The 12,189-nt window shown below is 36.8% G+C and overlaps 1 protein-coding gene and 1 long non-coding RNA gene across 2 annotated transcripts; both read left to right on the top strand.

The window, feature by feature from the left end:
* Positions 1-3,649: 3,649 nt before the first annotated feature.
* Positions 3,650-5,965, top strand: LOC113303708. The gene is made up of 2 exons (XR_003337706.1): positions 3,650-3,829; positions 4,927-5,965. It is a non-coding gene; the product is annotated as an uncharacterized LOC113303708 (long non-coding RNA).
* A 3,852-nt stretch (positions 5,966-9,817) lies between these two features.
* On the top strand, positions 9,818-11,874 carry LOC113304395 (salutaridine reductase-like). The gene is made up of 5 exons (XM_026553497.1): positions 9,818-9,954; positions 10,044-10,290; positions 10,463-10,552; positions 10,734-10,919; positions 11,130-11,874. Exons 1-5 carry the CDS (start codon positions 9,926-9,928, stop codon positions 11,505-11,507), a joined length of 930 nt encoding a protein of 309 aa, XP_026409282.1. The 5' UTR covers positions 9,818-9,925; the 3' UTR covers positions 11,508-11,874.
* The last annotated feature ends 315 nt before the right edge of the window (positions 11,875-12,189 follow it).

Below are 12,189 nucleotides of genomic sequence, written 5' to 3'. Positions count from 1 at the left end.
ATGCATCGTGGCCAAGATTTCACCTTGTAGATAAATTTACACCATGAACCCAATTTACCTCTTGACTCAAACACTACACTGTCACCATGAAGATTTTTGCACTCCCTATCCTCTAAATCTGGGTGCTCTGACTGTCACTTGAACATTACCTAGTTGTAGCGTCTTCTTCGCATTGTGATCTAAAACTTGTTTAGTATCGCAATTAATCAGAATCCTGATATAAAAATTTACACCTTGGACCTAAGATTGCTATCAAATATCAATCCTTATATTTATCTTGTGACCCAAACCTTTCTCGGGATTCAAAGATGCATGTGGCCAAAATTTCACCTTGTAGCTAAATTTACACCATGAACCCAATTTACCTCTTGTCTCAAAAATTACACTGTCACCATGAAGATTTTTGCACTCCATATCCTCCAAATCTGGTTCCTCTGACTGTCACCTGAACATTACCTAGTTGTAGCGTTTCACTCGCATTGTGATCTAAAACTTGTTTAGTATCACTATTAATCAGAATCCTGATATAAAATTTATCCAATGTCCCTAAACTTGCTATCAAATATCAATCCCGACATTTATCTTGTGACCGAAACCTCTTCTGGGGATTCAAAGATGCATCGTGGCCAAGATTTCACCTTGTATCTAAATTTACACCATGAACCCAATTTACCTCTTGACTCAAACACTACACTGTCACCATGAAGATTTTTGCACTCCCTATCCTCTAAATCTGGGTGCTCTGACTGTCACCTGAACATTACCTAGTTGTAGCATCTTCTTCGCATTGTGATCTAAAACTTGTTTAGTATCGCAAATAATCAGAATACTTATATAAAATTTACCCCTTGTCCCTAAGCTTGCTATCAAATATCAATCCCTATATTTATCTCTTGACCCAAACCTTTTTCGGGATTCAAAGATGCATGTGGCCAAAATTTCACCTTGTAGCTAAATTTACACCATGAACCCAATTTACCTCTTGTCTCAAAAATTGCACTGTTACCATGAAGATTTTTGCACTCCCTATCCTCCAAATCTGGTTCCTCTGATTGTCACCTGAACATTACCTAGTTGTAGCTTCTCACTCGCATTGTGATCTAAAACTTGTTTAGTGTCACAATTAATCAGAATCCTGATATAAAATTTACCCCTTGGCCCTAAGCTTGCTATAAAATATCAATCCTGACATTTATCTTGTGACCCAAGCCTCTTCTCGGGATTCAAAGATGCATCATGGCGAAAATTTCACCTTGTAGCTAAATTTACATCATGAACCCGATTTACCTCTTGACTCAAACACTACACTGTCACCATGAAGATTTTTGCACTCCTTATCCTCTAAATATGGGTGCTCTGACTGTCACCTGAACATTACCTAGTTGTAGCGTCTTCTTCGCATTGTGATCTAAAACTTGTTTAGTATCGCAATTAATCATAATCCTGATATAAAATTTACCCCTTGTCCCTAAGCTTGCTATCAAATATCAATCCCTATATTTATCTTGTGACCCAAACCTTTCTCGGGATTTAAAGATGCATGTGACCAAAATTTTACCTTGTAGCTAATTTACACCATGAACCCAATTTACCTCTTGTCTCAAAAATTGCACTGTCACCATGAAGATTTTTGCACTCCCTATCCTCCAAATCTGGTTCCTCTGACTGTCACCTGAACATTACCTAGTTGTAGCGTCTCACTCGCATTGTGATCTAAAACTTGTTTAGTGTCACAATTAATCAGAATCCTGATATAAAATTTACCCCTTGGCCCTAAGCTTGCTATCAAATATCAATCCCGACATTTATCTTGTGACCCAAGCCTCTGCTCGGGATTCAAAGATGCATCATGGCGAAAATTTCACCTTGTAGCTAAATTTACATCATGAACCCGATTTACCTCTTGACTCAAACGCTGCGCTGTCACCATGCAATTTTTCCCACCCCCTATCCTCCAAATCTAGCTCCTCTGACTATCACCTGAACATTACCTAGTTGTAGCATCTTATACACATTGTGAATTAAAACTTGTTTAGTGTCACAATTAATCAAAATTTTGATATAAAATTTATCCCTTGGCCCTAAAATTGATATCAAATATATACTCCTTAAAACCAAAACACGTTGTAACCAAACATTTTAACGTGACCACAAATATACTATGCGATTCGTTATCTGCTTACAAGTCTCGCGACTTCAAAAGTTACGCACAGATCTAAAATGAGTCCGAAAATCAAAATATCCACCCTGATTTTTCACAAGATAAAATCTAGGCCACAACTCAAAATTTATTACTAAAACGCAAAGTTCACATGTAAGTTACAACTCAAAATCTACCCCGTAGAACAATATGTCTTGTGAGGCCCGTAACTCAAAATTTATCACTAGAACGTAAAGTTCACTTATAAGTTACAACTCAAAATATACCCCGTCGAACAATGTTTTGTGAGGCCCGTAATTTTCCTAGTGACCAAAGCTGCTGCTGTGATCTAAATATCCATTGCAATTTAAAAATTTACCCATAAGCCAAATTTCTTTTATGACCCAAAATCTACAATGTGATCTTGGATTTGCCTTTGTAGTCCAAGATCTACATATGCGACTCAAATTTTCTTTATGCCGGTGTTACTGTAGTACAGTGGTAAAATCACTGGGTGATGATACCAGTGACCTGAGTTTGAAACTTGCCAGCACTAAATTATTTACTGATAAAAAAAATCAAACTTGCCTTATGATAAACCCAAGATGGGTGTCTAAAGTAATCAAAGTTGTACATTAACCACGATGAACTTTGAAATGTAATTTTATTGGAAAAAAAGTTTCGGAAGGAACAAATTATTCTTTCGGCAAGGAAGCACAATTTTGTCACAAAGAGTCCATCAGTGATGACCTCAACAAGAGTAATCTAAAAGCAGTGCCTATGGGATGAACAAACTCAGAGTTTGTTCATTTTTCTCCCACTATGGCATGAACAAACATGAAAAATGGATGTTCAAATCATCAAATCTGTTGCTTTGAACATTGAGTCGGAACATCTAGCGCTCGTCTGTGTTAGTGACGGGCGCCATTGTCACCAACGCTGGCGTCCGAAAGAAAAACGCGAGCGTCTGAATGTGCGACGCGCGTTTTCACTTAAAGCGCCCGCGTCAGTATTAAAAGCGCCAGCGTCTGTCTTAATGGCGCTAACGGCATAATCTGAACGGCTGAAAAATCTTGTAATCCAACGGTTACATTTTTTGAATTCTATAAATACTCCTCATTTCAACTCTAAATTCACACATTCTACACATTCTTCTCTTCACTCTCAATTCTTGATTGAACATGTCTCGGCCTCGGTTAGTTCGGCGAGTTCCGTATGCTAAAGAAGAACATGAATCTATTTGCAGAAACTATGTTTTTTTATCTACTCAGCTTGTGTAGCACCACTAAAAATCTCCATTCGGATCCAAACCTGAACTCGACCCATTTTAGTGGAAAGCTAAAACTGTGCGCGTGCAATCCTAGTATAGGGTGCGTATAGCCGTGGTGAGTGCCCTAAACTAAATATGGGTGTTTTTATCTAAATAGGTTATCCCTTAGTAGTTTTAGGGTGCTGGATTATTATGAGCAATTAGGGAGAATTTGGTCTTTTTACAAAATCACTCTAATTTAAGAATCTGCTTTCTAGAATCCGTTTTCTTTCTTTTCTACTCCTGTGGATATTTCTTTTTCTCTCATTCAACAAATGCCATCGATTTCATTTGCGAAAACCAGCTCTGAGTACAAGTAGAGATTTTGGTTCAGACTCAAGATTAACCCACGTTCTGTATTTGGCTAGAGACTGTAACAGGTAGGGGGTTTTCTCTCAACATTTCATTTTGTGTTTTCTTTATTTTAAATTACCGAACTTGATTAATGCTTCCATGTTTAAAATGATTCATACGGATTAACAAATGGGTATTTGAGATTTTTGCAAACCTCTAACTTTATTTCATGAAATTCTTTCAAATTGTCTCTGTAGGTTTTGGGTGATTTTTGCACAATTAGCTCTTTTTGGTTTAAACCCTATACTTTCTGGGATTAAATCTTTGCATCCGAACTGTGAATAATTTCGAAATGTCACAAATTATTTTACTAAGATTTAAAAGTGTACACAACCATCAAGTTTTGATTTCCATTAATTTCCATCAATAACCAAGTCCTGTTGGATTTCCAAAGTAGCCTTCCAACTGTTTGTTAAAATGACAAAATGAGCTTATGAATTTAAAACCCCATTGATAGCCAAAAGAAAGATTGTATTTTCTACTTAAATGTTTCTCATTTTAATCCTTTCACTACCCTGGAGTCTAGATGTTACATGCTAATACTTTGCATTTCATTACGTTTACAATATCACCAGCATGATTCTTTAAAAGCCTTTGAACAATCCACTTTGAAAAGGCATACCGCCATTATTATGCAACTCATTTTTTTAAAGATTTTATTTTGCTTTTAATCAAACACTTGATTTTACCAGTTTTTAGAAATGCTTTGTCTTACAAAAATGAGTTCTAACTGGATGGTTTTTTTTTTTTTCTTTTTCTATTCACTCTGTTTACTAAACATTTTGGCTATCATTAATCATTGCACACTGACCACATGAAGGTATTAATTTAATTTTGTTGCCATCTCATGGGTCTTGTTTTTGTTTTTGATATGATTGCTTTGAAACAGAATATGGTCTACAAAAAATCTTAGCCTGCCTCAGACCTTAGTCAACTTTTCTCTTGATTTCCGCATTCATTATTTACCATTTCCACATGCTATGGTTTTATTTATGGTTGATCTTCTATTGCAATAAATTAAATAGGATTGGTTGGTGTAATCATGTCCTTTGGTATCTGATCCTACTTCATGTTACGGTTCTTTTTTGTAATTTGATGGCTTGGGTAACTGAATTTGATTTAGGAGCATGGTCTCACCTTGAAGTTTACTGCGTTTTCCGCGATCGATTTGTTGAGTATGTTTTGGAAGAATTTTAGAAGGCTACAGGTGAGTTTGTTAGGCCCATAGGGGCATCCCACAAATGTGGCTACCCGCGGAAGACCGTCCGGGACGGTGGCTGATATCCTGACTATCCTAACATTAGAGACTGGTCCTCACAAGTAGCATACGTGAATTTTCTTCAGCATCCCTTGACGATTATTTCATTTCTAGTGTTTCAAATGAATTGGGAAATGTCAAGCTTTATATTTATATTTTCTGAATTTGAAATGCTCAACTCTTTAGCTTGATTTACATTTCATTCGTCGTTGGTACATTATTTCGTTACCCCTACTGGGCTGTGGCTCACCCCGTTTTGGTTTTGTTTTCCACGGAGTACGAAGCGAGGTTGAGGCAGTAAGCTTGGGAAGAGCTTGCAGCCAGGAGCTTGAGCAAAAGTTGGTATTTTTGCTTGTCTATAATGTGTATATCACGGGGTTATCTGGGTGGTTTTTAATTTCTTGCTTAACCCATGCTTGGGTAGTTTATTTTGCTGTCGTCCCATGTCATTTTGATGTGTTTTGCTATTGTATATATGAGGGGATTTAGTAGAAAGCCCTTGCATGGTTTGCAAGGAAAACTTTGTTATGCCGAAATCGAACAGTCTGCATCATTTTTTTGGATCTACTGCATATGAAACTTGTCTTGATGTCAATTCAAAAAGTGCTGGCATGTAGATTGTGGAATGTTTTGTTTTGCTTTATATATAAATACTATGATCTTGCATAATGTTTAATTTTCGAAGCATCCAAGATTGCTTGTAAAAATAATTTCATTTTTCTTTTTATATATGTTCTGTAGTCTAGTCTAAGTTTGAACTGAACACTTTATTATTAAGAGCATTTGACTACTATGTCTGAGTCATATGGAATAGTTTATTGAATGCCTCATAGTATGTATGTTTTGGGAATCTCGTTCTTATGTAAAAATGATTTGAAATAAAATAAACTAGTGTACTGCTTAAGCTTCTAGTCCTTACGAATTGTTTGGCTCTCAAGAATTGAATGTTAATTTTACTTTTGATCAAGCTTTTCAGCAACCAAGTGTATTTGAGTACATTTCTTTAAATTTTATTGTGGTAACCATAATTCAGAAACTAGAGAACTTTACCTGACTATGTTGGAGCTACGGTTACGAACTTTTATCTCTTGTTTGTATGCATGCCAGTGCGGTGGTCTTTAATCCTTTGTTGCTCTTTTCTAAATTGAACACATTCTTTTTATCTTGTTCCGATTCCGAGTGATTTTTATTATACTGGATCATGGAAATGAAATGTGTCGTTTTAGTATTCGAATGTCGTTTTACTCCATACTTATGACATCTGCATATATTTATTTTATTTTTATTTTTCGACCCAGTCGGAACCATTTTACTTCTTGTTTCTAAAATGAATGTATATTTTTATTTTAACTTCCGAGTGACGTGTCGGGGTTTCGGCTCTGCTAATTCGGGTTGAAATCAACCCGTTAGAGGGGGAATTATCTTGTCCGTCACAGCTTGATTCGGCAAACTATCCATGGATGAATTTCTGGGCGGTTATTCACGATGGATTCTGCAGTGACACTCGTGATACGAGTCGTCGTTCTATATACGACATAGAACATCGTTTTGATACAATTAAGAAAGAAGTGAGTTTGTAGCTTTAACCATACAAGTAAATCGATATCGACTGAGAGGTGAAACTGATGCTGAGATGGTAACAAGTTCTCTGGATGAATGGCGAAGATGGAAAAATGTGGCTTTTCCTTTCGACAAATTTTTGAAATCCTTAAGGTGTTGAACAGTTTCAACCCCTTCTTTGTAGTTGTTGTTCCACCTAGTACTTCTTCTCGTTAGTGATGCTAATGTAATGTAGTCCTTTCAACCCCTTCTTTGTAGTTGTTGTTCCACCTAGTACTTCTTCTCGTTAGTGATGCTAATGTAATGTAGTCCGTCGTAATTTAGTGAAGCCAATGTAAAACGCTTACTTTTAAACATATGTAATTTTATTTAATTAAAACTGTCATACTTTTAAAATTAAAACTACAAATGTAGCATAATTAAAAATTACATTAATCTCTCTAACGTCGCTCATATCTAGCTCCCTCATCGTTATTTTATGGAGCCAGTAATTTAGAAAGTCCTGTGGATAGACCTGGGAAATCATCCAAAGCAAACATAGTATGTAAATTTCCAAATGTTGATAGACTTGGGGATAGACCTGATAGACATGGCTTAACAAAATTAGGTGATTGAAAAGCACTTTGTGTACTCGGTCCTCCAAGCATATAAGAGGTTTGTTGTTGTGGTGGTGTTGGTGTGTAGCATTCATTTGGGTTGTAGGGCGCCTAGGTTCAAGCCGATATGACTGAGGTTGAGATACAGACACAATTTGTGGTGCCACATTGTGATGTGTTTCTCGCACAACTGTTTCTTCACTTTCTTGCCATGATCTATCAGTTTCTTCACTTTCATGCAATGATCAGTTGCTCCGGGTGGAATTGAAAGAATGTGACTACCTCCCATCATCATTTGCAGTTGGAGTTGGAGTCAATCCAAATATTATGTTTGTCTGCCATTTTCCTAGTTGTTCTAAGTGCGTCGCATCTACTTGACGATTCCGCCAATGCAAATTCGTTGAGTCGAATCCGCAACTCTTCCTCACTGGTAGTGACATTGTTGTAAGGATAATCACGGTGCATACCTTTGGAAACAATGGGGATCGTGGTTGGCTCACCTTGTGAAGTAATACTTTGTAGCTCCCAATGAATTTCGGGCATATTTGACGAGGATGATGAAGAGCTTGCGCCCATCCTGGGATAAGTCACAAAGCTTGGCTCTTCTGGATGTGGTTAGCTCTGAACGATATTTGGATTATGGGACATGTTGGATAACCCTGGGAAATCAACCCTATAGACGTGCATGTTCTGTGTCCCAATCACAAGCTTCGTAATTGACTGGTACCAGTTGACATATTGCGCTTCACTAATATCCAACTTTGTATTCAGTTCATACCTCTCCCAACCGGTTATTCTCAGCCGATAAAAATCTGATGTAGAGGTTTGCATCTGTTGTAGCGAGTTAATTGCAATTGCAAATATACCTTGTATTTGGTACTGCATTCTTTCTCCCATATACCAAACCCCTCTTTGTGATTGCGGACTGTAAAAAACAACTCTACGCATAGAATAATCTAGAATTCTTGCTCCAACATCATCATTATACTGAGGTAAATCAACGTAAGGGTGAACAACTACGTTGTTGAGGCTCTGAGTCATCTGTTGTAACCTCTGCACAAAACTGGAACCAAAGACGTCGATGCCGGTGTTCTTCTCTATGTTGGTCTTCATATACATGTCCAACATTGGAAATCTAATTGTCCCGTCTTTTAGGATTGGTTTACCAATACGGAAGTAGGTATACCACCAATACTGCAAATTACTCCATAATTTTAGTATTTAGTAATAACAATAAATTTAAAAATAATAATTTTGATATTTACCTCTATGATGCTCCAGAAACCAGTGAAGTTTCCATCGCCCAAGGATGCTTTATCCAGCGCACAATACAATTCTGCTAAAATTGTAGCCCCAGTCATAATCTGGTGCTTTGTCGAGATCTTCTAACGCTTCAAGCCAACCAACATGAGCAACATAAGTTGAGTTTGGAAATAATGCCTGACCCAATACCCATAAGATAAACATCCTTTCGAGTTTAGGATAGTCATCTACATGTTCTGGGTTTGGTTAGGAAAATCTTCAAGGCTGCACATCTAATACCACCTTCTTTCAAATCATTACGAGGGATATCTGATTTCACAAACGAGGGACAAAGCGTCTCCCGTTTACTATTTGAGATCCATTCGTCTTGGTTGAATGGTGGCGGGTCTCCCATTCCACTTTGGATCCCACAAATGAAATACAAATCAAGGGGAGTAATTCCTATTACAAGTATAATATCAACTATGATTAATTCTTTTGATTATTTAATAATTATTTAAATTTTTTAATTTAAGTTAAGTTAAAAAAACTTACCAATTTCGAAATCCATAAAATTGAATGTGCGCGTCGTCATCCACCACCTTTCTACCACTGTTTTCGGATTTTTTTTATTAAGTTTTCTAGGCTTTATTCTATATAGTGCACGCCAAGGATATCTGTCAATCTTTTCTCGGACTGCAGCCGGTAAACCAACATAAACAACATTTAATTCTGAAAATCCACCTCTCGTGACATGATAATCCTCAGATCGTTCATGATGCCCCGACACATGATCTGGGACTAATAATGGAGCAACAACTATATTTGGGTTAGCAAACTCTTCTTCTCGATTTTAAGAAAAATCTACACCTGTATGAGGTAACGATGTCGATTCATTTTCTCGATCTCTTTTCTTCTTTATACTATTCATTGCCCTTCTCGCTATGTTCATATTGTATTAGAACTTTTTGATTTGGAAGAGTTTTAGAAGAAGGAAATGGAAGTGGTGTGACTGGAAATGAAATCAATAGAACGAATTTATAGGGTTCAAATTCGACCGTTGGAAATATAGGCGTTTGAAAGTCGACCGTTAGAGACTTTGTGTTTGACGTCCGAGTCAGGTCTATTGGCGCCCGAATTTTGCCTTCCAATACTCGAGTCTGTCTTCCGGTCGTGCACCTAATGGTCCAACGCCCTACATTTTGTCATAGTGAAAAATCCAGTTTGGCCACCCACGTGGCTAACAAGTATTTGAGTTTGGCCATTGCCACATGAACTGCTCTAAAACACTAATACTGTAAAAGTGGCAAGTCAAACTTTCAACTATAATGGTCGACTTTCGCTGTATTTTCTTGATAAGAACCTTCTTGGAACTCTCAATAATTTATTACGTCCTTTATCATCTAGCAATAAACAAGATATATATCTTATCATCTAGCAACACTCTAACAGACAGGATTGCAGAAATGGACTCAAATACTGAAACAAAAATCAGGTAATTATACTAGAAGAAATGTAATCTTTTAATCTAAATTAGTATGCAATTGTGTGTTCTTATATTCATGTTGATGTCTGTATTTTCAGGTGTGCGGTTGTTACCGGTGCAAATAAGGGAATCGGATTTGAGATTTGTAGACAATTAGCTACGAAAGGGATTTCAGTTGTGTTGACGGCTAGAGATGCAACAAAGGGTTTAGCAGCTGTTGAGAAGCTCAAGAACTCATTTGGTCTTCCAAATGTTGTTTTTCATCAACTTGATTTGATGAATCCAGTTACTCTTCCTTCTTTAGTTGATTTCATCAAAAGCCATTTTGGGAAATTGGATATTTTGGTAAGAAGAATTCAATCACTTAATTTCTTGTTCATATATACTATATGGCTAAGTGCAACTGCAATGGGTTTATTGATATACAATAATGCTTATATAATCTAGAAGTCATTAATAAATTTTGTGCTTAAATATAAATTTCAATTTAACAAGTATAATTTTGAAAACTTGAAAGGTGAATAATGCTGGAATTCTTGGAGCAATAACTGATACTGCTGGATTCACAGTAATGTTGCAAGCTCTTGAGGCAAATGTAGCTCTTGAGGTAATCATCTTAAAACAACGTATGTTAGTTGGCAATCTGATATGAACCGAGGGCTGAATGGAGGGGTTAAAAGTTTTGGGTTGGGGGAACAGATTTTCTTGTAGGGAAAATATACTGGGATACATAGTGATTCCTAATGCCCTAGATTTATAAGATTTTGATTACTATTACATTGTTCCAGGAGGGCCAGCACAAAGAGAAGCCAAATTTGAAACAAATGATACACGAGACTTACGAACTGGCAGAAGAATGCGTGCAAACAAATTATTACGGTGTCAAATTAGTGACCAAAGCACTTATTTCTTTACTTCAATTCTCTAGTTCACCGAGAATTGTTAATGTTACCTCCACCATTGGAAAGCTACAGGTACTTACTATAACCATCATGTTCTTGCATCATATTTATATCTTGTGGAGCCATATGGTTAAGACCTTACCTTAGTGCTAAACTGATAATATCCTTAGAAGCTGAGTTACCAATCTTGAATGACCAACCCTTTGGCCGGACTGGACAGTTACGGTCTAATTCTTGTATATATATATTCTCACCAAATGCATTCCCTTGTTTTGATTTTAGTTCGTCTCCAATAAAAATGCTTTGGACATACTTGGTGATGTGGATGGCTTAAAAGAAGAGAGTGTGGATGAGATGGTGAATATGTTTCTCAAGGATTTCAAGGGGGATTTATTAGAATCAAAAGGATGGCCTTTATGTCTACCTGCGTATACGATTTCAAAAGCATCTTTGAATGCTTATACAAGGATACTAGCAAAGCAATATCCTAATTTTCGCATAAATTGTGTCTGTCCTGGTTGGGTCAAGACAGATATTTGCTACCATAGTGGAGTTTTAACTACTGCAGAAGGTGCAGAAAGAGTTGTGAGTTTGGCTTTTATACCTGACGATGGTCCTTCTGGCCTCTTTTTTAGCCATGGAAAAATAACATCATTCTGATGCATCACACATACCAGAGAGCAAGAAAGATGTCATTTGACTCATTTCTAGCATATTTATCTTTACAAATCATGTAATTTTCACTACAGGAGACTTAATACATTGCAGCACCCAATGGTTATTGCATAAACCCCTACTAGTGTCGGGACAACCTATGTAGCAAGAAGTCTATTGCTGCACCCAATCTTTATTTCTGCAGCAAGAGATTATACTTTTTTGCCACACTCTTTTCATATTGTTGCTACAGTTAATTATAGCTTTTAGTTGCAGCTGAAAAGTATTGTGACTAGAAATTTGCTTTTGTAACATCTATATTGAAGGTGTGGCAATATATGGTGTAGCAATAGCTAGACTTTCTTGTTGTGAATTTTATTCTCATCAGTTTTTACTTTCTGTACTTGGTAATGGTAACCTATAAACGGTGTTACATAATAGTGAAGCCGCTCGTACTGTACCTCTAAATACAATTAGTCACAAGCATGGAACGGTCATCACCAGAATACCAATTTAATGAGATACTTCAAATGTTAAAATGAGAAGAGTAAATTTCACCTGAACCATGCATGAGTAAAGTGGCCAGGAAAGAAGAAATAAGGTCCTTCAGGATTTGTACTTCATTGGTGTCAAATGTAGAATTGTTCTGCTTGGCACCGTTTGAATAAACTGCCGTTACTGGCTTTGA

The sequence above is a fragment of the Papaver somniferum genome, chromosome 8, assembly GCF_003573695.1.
Source record: "Papaver somniferum cultivar HN1 chromosome 8, ASM357369v1, whole genome shotgun sequence".
Lineage (NCBI taxonomy): Eukaryota > Viridiplantae > Streptophyta > Magnoliopsida > Ranunculales > Papaveraceae > Papaver > Papaver somniferum.
This window is presented reverse-complemented; position numbering and strand designations above follow the sequence as displayed.

Excerpts from the sequence above, each read along its gene's own strand:
- LOC113304395 (XM_026553497.1), top strand. The coding sequence starts at position 9,926 with ATGGACTCAAATACTGAAACAAAAATCAG. Across the intron at positions 10,291-10,462 it reads TTGGGAAATTGGATATTTTG|GTGAATAATGCTGGAATTCT; the intron begins GTAAGAAGAATT and ends AAAACTTGAAAG. Across the intron at positions 10,920-11,129 it reads CCACCATTGGAAAGCTACAG|TTCGTCTCCAATAAAAATGC; the intron begins GTACTTACTATA and ends TTTTGATTTTAG.